The 19,595-nt window shown below is 37.1% G+C and overlaps 1 protein-coding gene across 1 annotated transcript; it reads right to left on the bottom strand.

The window, feature by feature from the left end:
- Positions 1-18: 18 nt before the first annotated feature.
- LOC113073903 (ribonuclease inhibitor-like) lies at positions 19-14,504 on the bottom strand. The gene is made up of 7 exons (XM_026246649.1): positions 14,459-14,504; positions 6,995-7,168; positions 3,599-3,772; positions 3,344-3,517; positions 2,816-2,989; positions 2,532-2,693; positions 19-1,969 (listed from the first exon to the last, which is right to left on the bottom strand). Exons 2-7 carry the CDS (start codon positions 7,150-7,152, stop codon positions 1,891-1,893), a joined length of 921 nt encoding a protein of 306 aa, XP_026102434.1. The 5' UTR covers positions 7,153-7,168; positions 14,459-14,504; the 3' UTR covers positions 19-1,890.
- Positions 14,505-19,595: the final 5,091 nt, after the last annotated feature.

The raw sequence follows: 19,595 nt of genomic DNA, 5'->3' as shown, positions 1-19,595 counted from the left end.
AAAAAGTAAAAAGTTTTTGAGGGGAGTACTTTTTACTTTTACTTAAGCACTGTTTTGACAGCAGTACTTTTACTAGTAATTGAGTATTTATTTTTATCAATGTAACATTACTTGTACTTAAGTACTAATTTTCAGTACTCTTTCCACGACTGCGAAGTAATAAGTACTGTTACAGTACTTACTATAGTTAATTTCCCACTAAAGTCAACTCTGGGGTGTGCGATACAGCATTGTCTGCAATAATATGGTAAGTTTTGTTGTAATGATGTGCAATACCTGAAAATTATCAGGTATTTCACCAAATCACACATAGTGCATGCACATGATTTATTAGTCTATTAAAACTCAAAATCACAGACATTCTAAATCGTAGATGGCAAAAAAGCTTCTGCATGCTTTTTATGTTTATATAATTTAATATATTTAACTTAATCTATATCACACAAAGATTAAACATTTTCTGCAAATATCAGCATGAACACATTTCATAATTTTACACAAGTTCAGTAAAGCAATAAGTGACTTACATTTTAGACATAATATTGCTTGCTTTTTCTCAATTTTGCTAACAAAAATAATTGTAAACAAAGATCACAGCACTGCTTTGGATCTCTAAGCAATGGATAGTGTTTAATTATTGAATGAATCAGCCGTTTGAATGAATCCGTTGAATTAATCAGTTAAACTATTTCAAATATATTTCTATATTAAAAACAAAACATTATTTTTCCATCTGTGACTGCAGGTTAAATGCATCCATGTCCCCTCTGAGACACATAAACTGTAAATACACATACTGTAATTGCTTTTTCAGATGCAGAGTCCAGAAATGTTTTCTTATGTTGGAATGAAAGACACTAAGTACAGATGAAGTGCTTATTATTCTTATCCAAAAATACTAAATAGAAAAAAATAGTTCAAACTGAACAAACCCTTTCTTCTCAAGCTGTGTATGAACATTTAATGAATATTAAGAATGAATATTTAGAAATGAATATTTAGAAATGAATATTTAGAAATGTTTTCCAGGATGGAGATCAAATCCAGCGAGTACCATTTTCTCTTTCTATTTTTATTATTTTTTTAATTTTCATCTTTTATTATTTTCCCTGGATTTTGGACTATTCTCTAAAATGCTGGATATTGTAAATGTCTGACAAATTGTTTCAATTTAATTTATACTATTAATGCATGTTCCACATTTTCTGCTTCTTAACATTAATCAATGATGCATAAACCTGTTTTTATTTTATTTTTCCATGGAGTATTAACTGGCATTGATTAAAGTGTCCCTTTCTCAGATGTGTGACCCATTCAAATAATTGAGTTGATGGATTGATGGAGTATTTGTCAATATTTCTGATATATATATATATATATATATATATATATATGTCATATATTTGAAAATTAGAATCCGCTCTGTTCTGATGATTGACTCTTCACTTCACTGCTCCACCTGTGAATAAAACAACCAACAATAACCAATATCAATATCAAATATCATTCCTGCACATGGATGTTCCTAAGAATTTAGCTTTATTCATTTTAAAGTGCATGTGTGTATTTCCTTCATTAAAATAACTAATAGCTGCAGTATTTTGCAAATGTGTGCATATAAGAATAAAAAAAATATATATATATATATATATATATATATATATATATATCTGACACAGTGCTACCAGTTTAAGTTTTAAAACTGATACAAATATTGATTTCATTTTTCTCTTTTGTCCTGATATTTAAGAAAAAAGTACACAAATATTTAATGAACATAATAGATTCTGGGTACAGACGTCACATCATCACAAATTAATTTATGCTCATCCTATAATGAGGCTCATCTGAAGATCCTCATCTGATAATGAAGCTCCTTTTCACAGGATTCTAAGATTTGGAACAGGATGTAAATTGCATACCAGTGTGCTTTGTAGCAGCTCTAAACAGAAACTGTTCACAGTCCTGTCTGTAAGGGAAAATCAGAAGAGAAAATAATCTGTAAAGGCTGTAAAGGATTGCAAATTAAATACTACATATATTTCAATTTAAAAAGTAAAATGAAGTGTCACATTAAATTAAGATTCTTAAAGTCAGTTACACACAATATAATCCATTTAAAACAATGTATGTTCAAATGTTATTATGACCGCAGAAGAACCTGAGTCACTGTAAAGAGAAACACATGCTGATGAGTTTGTTTATGTGATTGATGAGAATACAGCAGATACAAATGATATTCGTAATTAAAATGAAAACCTTTGAGCAGAACTTTCACTAAAGTGGTTTGTTCTCTAGTTTAAACATTGCTTTTATTGGTCTTTGTAAATAATGTTAAATAATGTGAATAATATTTATTGTACAATGTAAAAAATTATAACAAAAATTTAAGTTTTGAATGTCATATTTGTTCTGACACGAAGTCTTACAATAAAGATTAATACAAAATTATTGTGACATTTTTGAAAGATGCCCCATGTTTTAAAGCTATATTAAGCTCTCTTTAATATCACAAAGAGATATTTACTCACTTTAGTTTACAGTTTGAGCCTCGTAGCACACTAATGAGCTGCTTAACTGAGTCTCCAATCATATTGTTTGTCAGATCAAGCTCTTTTAGAAACTGCAGTGCTTTTGTGTTTGTCAAAGACTGAGTTAAAGCAGAAACGTCTGTAATGCCACAGAAATTTAGGCTAAGAAAAGCAAACAGAAAGACAGAATCATGAAACAAAACATCAACTAAAAAAAAAATTAAAATAACTGATATGAATCTGATTTAAACTATCTGCTTTTAAGAATTATGATTTTTCCTCACCTCAATCTCTCCAGTTTACAGTGTGGATCCTTTAGTACATTGCATAATTGACTCATTCCTGTGTTTTTTATTTGATTCTCACTGAGGTCCAGTTCTCTCAGATGTGATGGGTTTGATTTCAGAGCTGAGGTCAGGATGAGACCCTGCTCGCATGTAATACTGCATTTACTCAAACTGAAGAAAGAAAAAGAAAATACAATAATTCAGATCCACATTAAGCTTGTGTGAGTTGAAGGCATAATATTACATTATTTTAGCTGTCATTCCTGTGTTCTTTCACAGCAAATTTGTCAGATTTCTATCCATGAAAAATTTTATAACCACGAAGTTTAATGTTCTTTATACTGACACACGTACTGAACAATCAGTAGCTAGTTAGCTAATATACATTTTCAGTATTTCTTTAGATGTCTTTAGAGGAAATGACAGAAGGTTTATCTATAAATGATGTGATATGAGTCTGTTTTCTTTATATTAACAGTGAACTTTAACCACACCGTAACTATTGTTCAGTATAATGATACTAACTCTAGTTTCTCCAGCTTGCATTGTCGTTTCTTCAGTAGATCACAGAGGTTTTTCACTCCAGAGTCTCCTAGTCTATTTCCACTGAGGTTCAGCTCTCTCAGATGTGATGGGTTTGATTTCAGAGCTAAAGTCACAGCAGAACAACCTTCATCTGTCATATAACAGTATCTTAACCTACATTGAGAGAAATGAGAAAATAAATCACACTTCTTTTAAATAAAACTTTTTTTTTTCTTGCATGTGAATATTCTTCACCTCAATCTCTCCAGTTTACAGCATGAATCCTTCAGTACATCACATAAGTGAATCACCCCTGTGTTTTTTAGTTCATTTCTACTGAGGTCCAGTTCTCTCAGGTGTGATGGGTTTGATTTCATATCTGAAGTCAAGATGAAACACTGTTTCTCTTTAATACTGCATTCACACAGACTGGTGATAAAAAAGAGAAAGTTAATCTGTGAGTAAAATTCATAATAAGTAAATACAATAAAGTACAATTATTAAAAAAAAAAAAAATACACAACTGCTGTACAGAGATGCTTTCCAAGATGGCGGCGCATCCACACGCAGCGGCTTCTCTCTGTCCCGACAGAACGGTGTTTTCGTGTTTTATGTCTTGTGAGTCGAAGTGTTTTTGTACGTCGTCATCGCGTCTACCTGTCTGTAAGCGCGCATACAGTCGCGAGTTTCTGCTCGATGTCGGCAGAACCGAATTTTAACAGTTAAACTCCATGCACGCGGGACAGCTACGGGATCTCGGTCTGCTACGGAGGCCTTCACTGACCCCCACTACTGCATCTCGCCCACAGCGGAGGCGCCACAAGCGGTGTGAGAGGAAGCAGAAGAGGGGGAAGCGCGGAGGTATCCGGGCTAGGCTAACGGCTAACCCACACAAGCCATCTATCCCCACCATCTTACTGGCTAACGCACGCTCGTTGGACAATAAACTGGACTACATTCGATTACTATGTTCAACTACGAGGACTGTAAGAGACTGTTGTGTTTTTGTGTTCACGGAAACATGACTTAGCAACAATGTTCCAGATGGCGCCATTCAGCTCGACCAGCTGACGTGCTATCGAGCGGACAGAGCTCTCGTTGCAGGAGGAAAAACCCGTGGCGGAAGGCTTTGTGTTTACATCAATGACGCGTGGTGCCGCGATACTGTTGTGATCAGCAAACACTGCTCACCCCTGGTGGAGTTTATGATTATTAAGTGACAGCCGTTCTATCTGCCGAGGGAATATACTGCTATACTGCTCATTTCGGTGTACATTCCCCCGTTCAACATCATCAGCAACAAGAACGACGCACTAAATGAACTGCACCAGCACATCAGTGAGCAGCAGACAGCACACCCTGATGGTTTTCTCATCATAGCTGGGGATTTCAACCATGCTGACTTAAAGAGTGTGTTTCCAAAAATACACCAACACATTAACTTTCCCCCACCTCGGAGCCTCAGGCCACATCACTGTCATGCTAATGCCTGTGCACAGACTGCTCATTAAAGTCGCCAAACCAGTTCAAAAACAGATTCACGTGTGGCCAGAAGGATCATCAGAGGTTCTTCAAGAGTGCTTCAACACAACTGACTGGGACATGTTTAAGCAGGCTGTCACATGCCATAACACCACTGACCTCCATGAGTACTTGGAGACCGTCACTGCCTACATCAACAAGTGTACTGATGATGTAACGGTCACAAAAACCATCACTGTCCGGGCCAACCAGAAGCCGTGGATGACAGGGGAGGTCTACAGACTTCTGATGACACGGAACGCTGCCTTCAGAGCTGGAGATGAGGTGGGTCTGAGAACAGCCAGGGCCAACCTGTCCCACGGCTTTAGAGAGGCTAAGAGACAGTACTCCAGGAGGATAGCCCATCAATTCAGCGACAGCAGAGACACTAGGAACCTGTGGCAGGGGATACAGACCATTACAGACTACAAGCCCCCATCACGGACCTGTGACAACAACATCTCTGTGCTAAATGAGCTGAACACCTTCTGCACTCGCTTTGAGCAACAAAACAGCACCACTGCACAGAAGACTCCACCTCCTCCCGGTGACCAGGTGATGACGCCTTCAGCAGGATCAATGCACGCAAAGCTCCGGGCCCTGACAACACCCCTGGGCGTGTACTGAAAGACTGTGCAGCAGAACTCACTGATGTCTTCACAGACATTTTCAACATCTCACTGAGTCAGGCTGTTGTTCCCACATGCTTCAAAACTACAACCATCATTCCAGTTCCGAAGAAGCCATCTCCATCCTGCTTCAATGACTACTGTCCTGTTGCAATTACTCCCGCCCTCATGAAGTGCCTTGAACGGCTAGTTATGCAGCACATCAAGTCTGCCCCCCTCCTCCTTGGACCCCTTCCAGTTTGCATATCGGTCCAACCGCTCGACTGATGATGCCATCTCCACTACCCTCCACTCAGCACTCACAGATCTGGACAAAAAGGACTCATATGTCAGATTGCTGTCCATTGACTTCAGTTCAGAATTCAACACAATCATCCCTCAACAGCTTATTTACAAACTGATCCAGCTGGGGCTCAACACTTCGCTGAGCAACTGGCTGTTGGACTTTCTGACTGGAAGACCTCAGGCAGTACGGGTCGGCAGCAGCACATCCAGCACCATCACACTGAACACTGGGGCCCCCCAAGGATGTGTGCTGAGCCCCTTCCTCTTCACTCTGCTGGCCCATGACTGCACAGCATCACACATCTCCAACCTTTTTATTAAGTTTGCAGATGACACGACTGTGGTGGGTCTCATTAGCAACAAAGATGAGACAAACTACAGGAGCGAGGTGAGCCGTCTGGCCAGGTGGTGCAGGGACAACAATCTCTCTCTGAACGTGGAGAAGATGAAGGAGATTGTTTTTGACTTCAGGAGAGCGCACACTCAGTACGTTCCTCTGACCATCAACGGTGCGACTGTGGAGAGAGTGAGCAGCACCAAGTTCCTGGGTGTACACATCACAGAGGACCTCTCCTGGACTGAAAACACTGCAGCACTGGCCAAGAAATCACAACGGCGTCTCTACTTCCTCCGCAAACTGAGAAGAGCCAGAGCCCCACCCCCCATCATGTACACCTTGTACAGAGGCACCATCGAAAGCATCCTGTCGAGCTGCATCACTGTGTGGTATAGCGCCTGCAACCCATCCTGCCGAAAGACTTTGCAACTCATAGTGAGAGCACCTGAGAAGATCATTGGATCAAGATCATTTGCACTATCTGCCTGTTGCCTTCAATTTATTTAATTTTATTTTTAATTTTATTATATGTCTTTTTTTTAACATTCCCTTATTGCATAGTTGTATCTACATTTTATATTTGATCTAGATTTTTAGGCTTTAATGTTAATGTTATCTGTATGCACCGGGGTTTGAGAGTAACGCAATTTCGATTCTCTGTATGTATGTACTGTACATATGGAAGAATTAACAATAAAGCAGACTTGAACTTGAACTTGAACAGTGTACACAATGTAGGCCTACACAGATAAAATAATTTATAATAAGCACTGCAATATTTCATAAAAAAAATAAGAATTTTCAATTTTGTTTTCATGGTGACTAAGAAACTAAACAGTTAATCACACCGTTACTGCTCTACAGTAAAATTATACTTACTGTAGTTTCTCCAGTTTGAATTGTGGGTTCATCAGTAGATCACCGAGGCTTTTCACTCCAGAGTCTCCTAGTTCGTTGCCACTAAGGTTCAGTTCTCTCAGGTGTGAAGGGTTTGATTTCAGAGCTGAAGTTAGTGCAGAACATCCTTCATCTGTCATATAACAACAGCTTAAACTGCATTAGAAAGAGAGCATAAAAAGAGAGAAGAAAACTTAAGTCACAAAATAAATAAATTAAATCATTTAAAAAAACTGACAGAGGAAGAGGCTCTGAGTGCCTTTGGATAATTTGTTTATTTATTTGTTTAAATTAATTATTTGTAATTTTACCTTCGAAACAGAAAAACAAATAAACTTTTCGTTTATCACACATTTGATGCTTGTTTCTTTGGTGTAGATTTTTGTTCTGATCTCTGATCTCATGCATCAAGATCAAAAATGTTTTTCACACATTAAAAAAAGCAAAACTTATACAAAGCCATAACCAGAGCTGCTGCCATCATTCCGATGGTAAAATGTTCCTTTAAAGGGACAATAAGTAACTTTTTAGGTATTTTATTATCTAAAATCAATATTTTTATTCATAAATATGCCCTCAATGGTGTGCAAATACCTATGCCAATGTTTAAACTAATCCTTGTAAATGAAGAATTTATTATCTTTATATACATGGGACGGGTAGGTCGACGGAGGCTTCCATGTAGTTCCGCCATCTTGCAAAACTATAATAGCAGAGAGGGACAAAAAGTACTAAGCCAACGCGTTTCCACAACGCGTTTTCGGTCAGAGCCAGAAACGCAGGTGCAGAGCAGTGAGAGGCGCTTGAAACTGCACCGGCAAGTTTAAAAGTCTGGATTGCATTCTTATTATGGACCATTCATATGCCGCGCCACAGGAGAAGAAAACATCGTCGCCAAAACAGTCAAAAATAGAACGTAAAAGGATACGTGACCGTAGATTACAGAAAACAAGAGTTAATGTCGGGGAAGCTTTTTCTAGGTGGAAAGAGCTAATGCTGGATAAAGATTTCAAAAGAGACGCTGAAGTGGCCTGTTTTCTTCTCGACAGGTAAGTCAGTGTTTGATGATGATATCTAACAATGCACATAATTCAGAAAATATAACGAATAAAGAAGACATAACTACTAATTACAATAATTCATGTTTTCCACAGTCAGTAATTCATACTGTAAAATTCGTTTGTTAGTTGTCATGTTGCAGTTTGTTTGAAATAACACACCTGTTCACCTGAAGGAAAACTCGACGAAGTGCTATTAGAAGACATCCTGTCAAAGCTTTTTGGTACATATCGCCTACCGTAGATGCAACGCGCATTTGAAAAAGCGAGGCGCTGGAGAGCAAAATTAGTTTGAATGCAAAATACAATTTCACCACTAGATGGGAGTAATTCCTACTCACAGTCCCTTTAACATACTGCTCCAGAACATATCATCAATGATGTTTCCAGGGACCATCAGGTGTTTTCGTGTCTTTCAACAACCATACACTCTTGCCCAGATGACCCAAGCAGGGTTGACTGTCTTCTGATCCACAACCACCATGCAGAAACCTCCATTGCCTTTGTGGCTGACTTAATGCCCCATTATCTGCTGGTCCTTCTGATGCCCAGCATGTCATAAACTCTGCAGAGAGACTCGGGCACAAACCCCTCTGCAACCTACCTTAATTGGCACTGTGTGAAAACAGGAATTTCAGGATAAATCTGACATGGGAAATTTCAGTGAAACTTACGACCCATGTATGAAAATTTCCAGTACACGACCATACACTAGAGATGCACAGAGATTTTAGGATACAGGATATTTCTGATTTCACACACTAGATCTGTTCAGAGATTTCCGGTACATCAGCCCTCTTGAAAATTAACCATGGTTTTATTATGGTAAAATTGTAAATTCTATGTTTTTTTGGCAGACTGACTGCCATTTGTATAACAACAATTTAACTACAAATAGGCTACCAAAATAATCTATGGTTATTGTAACCATCACCATGGTTAATTTATGGTTACCATGGTGGGTACAATAATCATGTTTTTTGTTTTTATTTGTACTATGGTTAATATTGTAATTAAGGGAGCAAGCACGAGCAAACATGAGCAAGTCGTGTTTATCGGTTAAAAATTAATCGTCCAGTCATTTTAAATCCGTAGGCTAGTTTTAATTAAATCAAGTATTTTGAAAAGAAAAGAATCGCAAAATTTGATTGAGATTAATAAAATAAAATCCACACTATTCGTGGTAGTGCTGTATTTCGGGTTGTTTGTAGTTTGGTAATAGATGTAATGAAAAGTAATATCATGCGTATCAGTTGAAAGTATCTATATACATCGATACTGATGCGAGTATCAAAAGTATCGATACTCTAACAAAAAATATTGATACTAAGGTGTGTTTTATTTATCAGTGATGTTTTTGTATTTAACAAAAAATAATGCACTGAATTGGACAAAAAAACCAAGTTAGTAAATAATTGTGTATGATAGAACTAGTTCACTATCTGTCGATCACTACAAGTTATGTCAAACGACATATGGGGTCCCACTTGGAAGGCCAGTCATCTCTGAGTTTAAGAGAAAATGCCAATGATAACTGTCTAGTGGATTTAACATACCGGAGCCACTCCCTGTGCCTACGGGTATAAATAGGCGACAGGTGCATCCACTCATTCAGATTTTTGCTTCGGAGCAAGTAGGAGTAGTCGATGTCAATATTCGCTACAAAGCCATTTCATCTCATGGTACTGTTCCTGTCCCTGCAGCAGTGATTCCCCTGGGTGTTTCGGCAAAAAGAGCTTTCTTTCCTAAAAGAGTTTCTTTCCTAAAAGAGCAAATCATGGATGATTCACACCTTTTTCAAGATGCCGTTTCGTCCATGTTCTTCTGGATAGGATCGTTTCCTGTCCTCGGTTGACAGTCACGAGCGTTGTCTGCAGTGTCTGGGCATCCAACACGCTGAGGCAGCACTCGTCGATGACTCATGCGTCTATTGTGTGTGTATGAGTTAAATCTATTAAATCTATTCTAAAGAAGCGTGAACTCAATGAACTTGGAAAATGTAACTGTTTCTAAACTTGTACACATTGACTAAATATCATTTGTGTTTTTTTGATGTCATGTATGTTTTTAAATTGTATGTAAATGCTGTTGTCTTGGCCAGGTCACTCTTGAAAAAGAGATTTTTAGTCTCAATGAGTTTTTTATCTGGTTAAATAAAGGTTAAAAAAATAAATAAAAAAAATGAGCAAGGCATCACTGCGATTGCATCTCTCACACCTCAAGGGGGGTGCAGCATACTCCTCTTTCGCCACCTGACCTGGTTTCTCTGGCTCGTACAGGTGATCGCCGGCTGGCGCTCTGGGAGATCTGAGGGTGACAGTGAGAGCTTCTCTGCCGGGCCACGCCCCATGGACCACTTACACGGAAGGGCAGCCCTACTACAGCGCCCGGTAATTTCAAAAATATTTACTTCAGACGAAGGTAAGTGTGAATATATAAACCATTTTGAAAAACATGTTTACAAGAACATAACATTAAATGTTGTTTGATGTTGTAATATTTTTAAATCTGTATTTCTAGCATGACAATGTTTCGAGCCATTTATTCAGCTTCAGCTGCTCTGGATATATTTGAGTGGGTCTATGTTGTAAAATTAGTCTGGATATCTGGGTAAACTGTTAACTGGTACTTAGCAACTGCTACGTAAATGTAAAAAAAAAGTTAGCTTTTAGTACACTATACATGTTTATTAATTAATGTTAGTTTAGCTAGTGTGCTTTAGTTGTTAACATGTTCCACATTGACAAATCTGAAGACAGGTTCTGCTCATCTGATTTCAAAGTCTCCAAACACTGCAGCTGACTTCTGATTCACCTAAATGTCCTTATTTTCAAAGTGCAGTGTAAATTTTACTTCTTTTGTTTTTGTCAGTGTTCTAGTTTTAGTGTTCCTATAGCTCAAGTGGTAGAGCATTGCATTTACAAGAACAAGGTTGGGGGTTTGCTGTAGCTCAAGTGGTAGAGCATTGCGTTTACAAGTACAAGGTTGGGGGTTTGATTCCCCGGGAACACATGATAGGTAAAAAATTTATAGCCTGAATGCACTGTAAGTCGCTTTGTATAAAAGCTTCTGCTAAATGCATACATTTAATTTAATTTTAAATTTATTGTGTACAAATCTACAATGTATTTAGTTTTATTATGATGTGATTTAAAGTATATGTTTTAATGTACATTTATATATTATGTTTTAAGGTCAGATAGCAAATGTTGCCATTCTTCTGAAAAACTGCTGGTCTTTAAAGAACAGTCATCAATCAGGTAACTTGAACATGGAAAGAGTTTTTAAATACCATTCAATTACTAAAGTAATCTTCTATTTTATTTAGTTGCTAAATCTGGAAGTCTTTATATCAACAGGCCAAATATGCTTATTCTACTTATTGTATGTTACCTCGTGAATTGCTGTATTGTTCAGCTAACAGTCGCCTGTTTTCATTACATTTGTGTCTTCATTTTATGGTTCATCATTCTACAGTAACTTGTGTTTAAACAATGAAAACTGTACAATGTATTTAGAGAAAATGTGTTTTATTATATTTTTAGAGGATCCTCTGTTCCCAAATCCAACCATTCATTTGTACAACTGGTGACAGTTTCCACATGATAAATAGAAAAGACATGGCATAGGATGATGGGGTATTGATATTTCACTAAAATTAGCCTGTTGTACTCACTGTTTCACACATACAGTTGTGGTCAAAAGTTTACATCACATTGCAGAATAAAAAAGTTATATAATAAGTGTTTTTTATGTATTATTATTTAGGACTGTCCTGATGAAGCTATTTAATTTAAAATATGTTTAGTCTGCTAGTCAGAATTATAGCTTATTAAATAAAAAATAAATTGTTTTGTGATAGTGTTTCATGAGTCCTTTGTCCTGAACAGTTTAAATGCCTGCTTTTATTGAAAAAAATCCTCCAGATCCCGCACTTTCTCAGGTTTTCCAGCATCTTTTGCATATTTGAAGCCTTTCCAGCAATGAATGTAAGATTTCAGATCCATTTTTTTTACAGTGCGCACAATTTAGGGACTCTTACACAACTATTTCAAAAGGTATACACATTTATTGATTCTGAAGAAAGCAACAATCCATTAAGAGACACAGGGTGTGGAATACTTGAACTGGATGATCAGGGAAAACCAAAGAATTTGTGGGACTTGCATGATTTTTCTGAAGAACAGCAGGCAGTTGAACATAAAAACAGCTGTGGGTAATCAAATTTGTGTAAACTTTTGAACATTTTTATAAATGAAACGTTTTCAGTTTTATAAAATCAGTAAATGTAAATATCTGTTATACTAAACAGTAATAAATAAATATAGAATACATTATGATCCCTCTTACTTTGACAAGATTATATATTCTGCTAGGGCAGTGATTCTCATACCTGTCCTGAAGTACCCTCTGTCCTGCACATTTGGTACTTCTCCCTCATCTATCACACCTGATTTAACTCATCAGCTCATTAGTGGAGACTGCAGGACCTGAAGTTGGTGTGTAAGATATAGATTTTAATCAGTTTAACCCTTGTGTGTTGTTCAAATTCACTACCCTTTCGTTATGATCGGGATGAAAACATCCACTAAATTAAACTGCTGTAAAAATTTATCAGATAAGTATTTTTTTCAATTTTATTTTGCATAAATCTATGAATAAACCTCAGTCCTGATCAAAACTACTAAATGTAAAAAAAAAAAAAATAATAAAAAAGATTTTTACTCTTTAATTGCCAAGTTCCTACTGAGTTCTGTTTAATAATATTTGCAGTCCCTTTAAATGTTTGCAGTCTCACATTTGCTGAAACATTTTAACTGAGTTTTGTTGATGCCTTTCTGTGTTTGCGGATTTGACGCATATGACACATTTTTGTGTAGAAGGCCTGTAGCATTTAAAACATATAAAATGTAAAGTAATTTATAGACATTTACAGACACAAGAGTGTCCATTTATGGAGATTTAACTGCTTCTACCTGTACCCGGGATTTTGTGGAGATTTTACTTTTCATGCATAGGGATGAACGTAGATTTATCGGTGAGCGAGTAAACATTTACGTCCATGTCTGGGAGTTTATCGCGTTAGTGAGTGGACTGGAAAACTGCCGCACACAAAAGTCTTGTTTCTGTCAGTGTCCAGAAGTCAGAAACGCCAGAGCACATACATGGAAACCAAAACATTACACATACATGGAATGCCAAAAACATTCTATTTATGGGTTTGTGATGAGAACATTCCTGGAAATGCACCTTTTCATGCAGTGTGGCTTGTACCTTGCGACAAGCCATTGCTTCGACACTCTTCTACCAGCTCGGTACACTTGGTTATCTTCCTCTCATTGGTATCCTCAATACAATCCTCCCAGGGAACTATGAATTTTAAAAGGATGATCTGCTTGGAGGCTTTTGAGATCAGAACCATGTCTGGCCTTAGCCGTGTTATGGCAACAGTGTCTGAGAACATCAGTTGCTTTCCCAGGCCGACTTTCATCTCTCTGTCTTGTGCTGTTGACAGCAGGCCAAAGGAGGTGATCCTGTAGCTGGTGTTACCTTTTACCCAGCCTTGAAAAAAGTTATGGTCTTCTTCACTGGAGGTAGGTACTTGCAGTAAGTGATTCTGCTGGGATTGTACCTGCAATGGCCTTCTGGATTTCGTCATGATGTCAGCGATAACACTCCCACTCAGTGCTCTTTGAAAAGTGAATTTGCACTCCACCATTTATTTCACCTTGTCAAGACCATTTCAACCATCCTGCTGGCTCTCACTTCCTTGAGCAATGCTCATACCTCATTTTGGAGCTGTAACGTCCTCCTTGCCTTGTTACCAAGCTAGCCTGTTATTCCTTAAAACCACTGTGCAACATGTTCTGACCTCAATCACTGCCTGAGAGATTTTTGGTCACATGACTTGTGGTACTGCAAATTAACCACAACCCCTAGTCTTCTGATGGGGAGTTTCAGCATGATTTTTTGTTTGTTTGTTTGTTGTTGGGGTAGTCCCAGCCTTTTCCATAAGAACCTGCTGATTGTCATCTCAAAGCCCTCCACTGCAGATATCAGAACCTCGCAGACTAAGAGGGGCAAGAGGATCTTTGGAAGAATGCTGTTTGTATATATCTAAGCCTTGAAATTACCAGGTATGCCTGATTTGTCCACTTCAAATAACCAAGCTTCTAGCTCTTGCTAGATATAAAAAATCTTAAATACAACATGATTCGCAATCAAAAAATGATTGTGTAAAATCCAGTCAAGTGACCTTTGCTTCTATAGTGCATTTTATAATAAAGATGGTGTCAAAACGGCTTTATAAACATAAAAACAACCTTTTTAAGAACAAAAGCAAAAAAAAGCGATCTTAATTTGATTCTTGCATGTAAATATTCCTCACCTCAATCTCTCCAGTTTACAGTGTGAATCCTCCAGTACGTCACATAAGTGCTTCACTCCTGTGTTTTCTATTTTATTCCCACTGAGGTCCAGTTCTCTCAGGTGTGATGGGTTTGATTTCAGAGCTGAAGTCAGGGTGAGACACTGTTTCTCTGTAATACTGCAAAGCCACAGACTGAGGAGAGAAGGGGAAAGGGAATGGGTCAGATCTATGATGATCATTTATGCTTTTGGAAAATTATTTTGTCATGGCTGACAATTTTTTTTTTTTTCATTTTAAACTGATGATTCAGAAATTAACACTAACTCTAAATAAATATTGCTCATTGTTAGTTTAATTAATACATTAATGTTAATAAATGAGTTATGATTATGACTTTGCACATAAAGCTTCATCGGTGAAGAAAAACTGGGTGAAAAGTGAACAACAGGAAGCAAACACTACAAAGGATTGTGCCCAAACAACACAAAACTACTGAAGCATTGTGACAACAAACCTCAGATATAAACTATTCACCTTACAGACCCCGTCTCCACAAAAAGCAACCAGAATTTTTTTTTTTTTTTGCAAATCTGCAACTGCCACAACTTTAATCAGACACCAGTGCTAAAAGGTGAAAAAAAAAATGCCTTATGATCATATAACCGGGACATTTGGAGCACCAAGATGAAACTCTGCATACACTTGCACCTGTTGGTCATTTATATTTTATATTAGTTTCTGTTTGTGCAATAGATGAATAACAATTTATTTATTTTAGATAATTTTTGTTTAGATATTTCTATTTTGTGGGAATCCCATGAATCATCTCCCACCTCCCGCACACACACGTGTGTCTATCCGCTCGCAGCAGCATCTTGTCCCGCACCGGACTCTGTTGCTTCGGGTCTCGTGGGTGAAAGTATCTAATCTACTGGCACTTGACTCACAGTGCATGTGCTACATCCTCTTTACAATCTCTAGATTATAAAAGACTCCATTCTATCAGCAATGTAACGCAGCAGTTACGTATAGAGACCTCGGCTTGTAACTATACTCTAATTACTATTTAGTTACTCCGTTACTAAAAAGTTATAAAATTACAGTAACACGTTACTAATAGGGCTGGGACAACGCGTCGAGGTCATCGATGACGTCGACGCAAAAAATACGTCGACGCAAAATATGCGCGTCGATTCGTTGACCTGTTTTTATTTCTCTAAAAAACGTTTGCAAAATGTGCGCTGAATATACGCGATGGCCGGATCAACATTCTGTCCAACGTTATATAACCAATCCAGGGGTTTTTCTGCATTTATCTTTTTATTTTTTTGGCGGCTGTCAAAGCCTTATTTGAACGGCGAGTGATGTACTGCTGCGCCTGACAAAGCGCGTACGAGAGAGAGCCCCGGCTGCGCACGCACACTCACAGTCTTCAAACAACACGAGCGCTTCTTGCTCTCTCTCTCCCTTGTGCATATTAATCAAAATCATTAAACACGACAGAAAAAGGGCGAAACATATGAAACACCAAAGTTTCACTTTGAAACTTTAATTGTCTTCATATTCTCATAGTCTTCAAACTAAACGAGCGATGTCTTGCTCTCTCTGTCTCTTTCTCTCTCCCTCGGCTCATGCATATTAACCAAAATCATTAGACACGATAGAAAAAGGGCGGAACGCCAAAGTTTCACGTGGAGCATTTGGAGATTTTTTTTCTCTCCATGACAGGCTGCTCGCTCCCACTGTTAATTTTATTATTATTATTTTTTTTTTTTGGAAAAGCACTCTCTATATTAGCTTAAAGCCCTCAAGTTTACATTGGTTACTGTATTCTTTCAATTGCTCTAAACAAGTATTTTGGGTGACCTTTTTATTGAATGCTAGACATCAAGTTGTTGTTATTTTCATCTAAAATAATAACTTTCTTTCAGTAAGCTATGCGTTTTCAAGGCTTCAAGGTTTTTTTGAATGCTATCTCTACAAGTGCAAAGTAATGCATTCTTAGTCAGTCTTTAATTTTGTAATTTTTTTGCAATGTAAAGGAATTCATGTTTTTTTCATTCGGATATGTAAATCAACATGTATAAATTGTCAGTAGTCAATTAATAGGGAGATAATCGAAATCGAATCGGTCCGAAAAAATTAATCGTTAGATTAATCGATGCATCGAAAAAATAATCGCTAGATTAATCGTTTAAAAAATAATCGTTTATCCCAGCCCTAGTTACTAAGTAATGCCAACACTGAGGGAGGTAAACTGAAGACAACGTCAAGGTAGTTGGACTGGAGCAGATGATCATGGCACAGAAGAACAGGAGGGCATACAGGTAGGCAGACAAGTATGTATCAGTATTCGACAAGCCCAGACAACAAAATGAGGGTGAGTGCTGTCTTTATATTAGTTTATGATGAATGATTATAGGTGCATATGTTTAATATTCCAGTGATGGTGAACGAGGGGGAGGAGTTGCAGGATCTGGTGCTGATAGTACAGGTGAGTCAGTGTTAAAGGCAAATGGTGGTTAAACACCTTGATATAATATCACCTATTTCCCATGTGTCCAGATTATTTTGGCCAACCCCTGTATGTGCATATAAAGGGACAGTCCACCCAAAAATAAAAAATTGCTGTTTATTGATGTAGATTACTTTTTTCTTCAGTAGAACTGTAGGTATTTATTTATTTATTTTTTAGCTTATACCGTGGTCCTTTGTGTTTTATAAAATGCAAATCAGTGGCTACCGATTTTTGAGAACAAAAAAAAAAAAAAAAACATTCAAGTAACACAAAATCAATAACTGAGGCTCCTGACTATATATATATATATATATATATATATATATATATATATATATATATAAATATATAATACATACATACATACATACATAGGTATAATAAAGTGAAATAATCAGTCTCTGAAGCCCCTTTCACACTGCTCGTTGGACCCGGCAAATTCCAGGTTCAGTCCCGGAACGAGCGCTGTGTGAACAAAAGCCAGATCTAATGCTGTGTCATAGTGATGACGCATGTTATTGCGTGACTCTTTTACCTGGTGTTTTGAAGGAAATTCAACGTTTGCGACAATGATGCAGAAAATGCGGAGGGAATCGCGGAATCCAGTCATAAAATTTGAATTTACAGTTTAATGCGGAATGTCACGGAATTTGCCAAATTTTGAATGAATTAATCAAAAATAGGTAATTGCACTTACATCAAATCACGATATGGACTAATATCTGTAAATATTAAGCCGGGAAAGTTGATTTAAATATGAATCCTGCATGTTCTGCGTGTCTATTACACACACAGAAGCGTGCGATTCCAGTGATTTCGAGATTTCCTCTCACTAAATAAAGACGTAAACACTTGAAGAACATCTCAAGAACTGCACTGAGAGTCACTTCATGAGCATTTGACCGTTTGATGAACTAGCGTCATATTTCACATCATAGACTGTAGTATCACATACACAGAACTGTAAAGGTACAGTAACCCGTCAAAATAAAAGTATTTGCCAGAAATCTATTACTATTGTTCAGCAGAATGTACATAGCCTACTACTACTACTATTAAAATGAAACGAACATAATTTTTTAAAGGAATAATCACACAACATTTCTTCCATGTTTTATTTTTAATAGTAAATCCCCTTTGTTTACCAAAAAATTTAGTTTGCTTAATTTTATATAATTAAAAGATAAATTAAATGAATGTTTTATGCCTTCCTTTGATAACCAGAAAAACATGGGCGTAGGTTTAGGGGGGGACGTTAGGTACTAGTCCCTATCAATATTTTGAGATGACAAATTTGTCCCCACCAATATTTAGCAAACTCCTTTGAACTGCTATTTGGATCTTTGCACTGCTATTTGGATCGATTCTAACGGCCAGGACGACGACAGTACAAGAAACGCCATAATTTGATTGGCGGTGGGTATCTGACAGGCTACACGCATGGGCCGGGACTACTTTTGTGCTTGCACTAGCAGCGAGTGGGTGGTGTGTGTGCGCACGCATGTTGACGATGTCGACGATAAGTTACAAGGGCTGTCTCTCTGCCACACACAAAGGCCAGAGTAAAACATTTTAATATTCCGGGTTTTTTTTTGCCCCTTACTTTGTAGATGCCACCCAAGAAGAAGAAAGGGGACAAAAAAGCTTTTTCATAAAGCAGAGTCAGAGCGTAAGTAAGCAAAATAACTAGCTTGCCACAAAAATAAAAACTAGCAGTAGTGACTGACCAGGCTTTCAAATGCAGATTCTGTGGAAAATAGTATTAACTGGTGATAGTATGCGTAACCCAGGATGATAGAATGCTACGTTAGCAAGTAACTGAATGTCAATTAGCCTGTACCTTAACTTAGAATCTTGCAGTCAACATAAACGTGAGTGTACTGGAGGGTAAATAGTGTTTATAATAGAAAAAGGTTATTATATTTATTTATTTAGATTTGTTTCTTTGTGGCAGATTTATTTATTATTATTATTTTTTTGTTAGTGTAAATACTAATGTACATAATAATTTATTTTAATAAAACGTTTGGTTGTTCAGCATTACACAGTCTCAGATTTTTATTTTTTGAGAGTGCATTTTTGAGATTATACAGTTATACTAAATCACCATTAAATCACTGGTATTTTACAACAAAATAATTGTTGGATGGGGTTATGGGGATGTCCCCACCAAAGCTGAGACCAAACCTACGCCCATGCAGAAAAATGTAAATACACAGAATTTCTGAAGGGAAAAAACATTTCACATTTTAACTAATTAAGTTGTTTTTTATGCATTTAAATAATTATACATGCTAAAACACATAATTAGGTAACAATAAAACATATGGTGAAGAAAAATATAAAACGTTTCATAGGACCCTAAACGTAATATTTGGCATATTTGTTTTTGAAGTAGTTTTTGGGGGGTTATTTTTCCTGTAAAGATATCGACATATATATCGTATATCGAGATATACCAAAATACGGGTTTTATGTTTACAGGTTGTGTGTGAAAGCACGCAAATATTCCGGGAAATCACTGGCAGTGTGAAAGTGCAAAATCTAGCGACCCGGGAACAATTGCCAGGACACATTACCCGTGTATTTTCCAGAATCGCAGTGTGAAAGGGGCTTGAAAGAAACTGAACATTATTT

The sequence above is a fragment of the Carassius auratus genome, unplaced genomic scaffold (assembly GCF_003368295.1).
Source record: "Carassius auratus strain Wakin unplaced genomic scaffold, ASM336829v1 scaf_tig00013228, whole genome shotgun sequence".
NCBI classification, from domain to species: Eukaryota; Metazoa; Chordata; class Actinopteri; order Cypriniformes; family Cyprinidae; genus Carassius; species Carassius auratus.
This window is presented reverse-complemented; position numbering and strand designations above follow the sequence as displayed.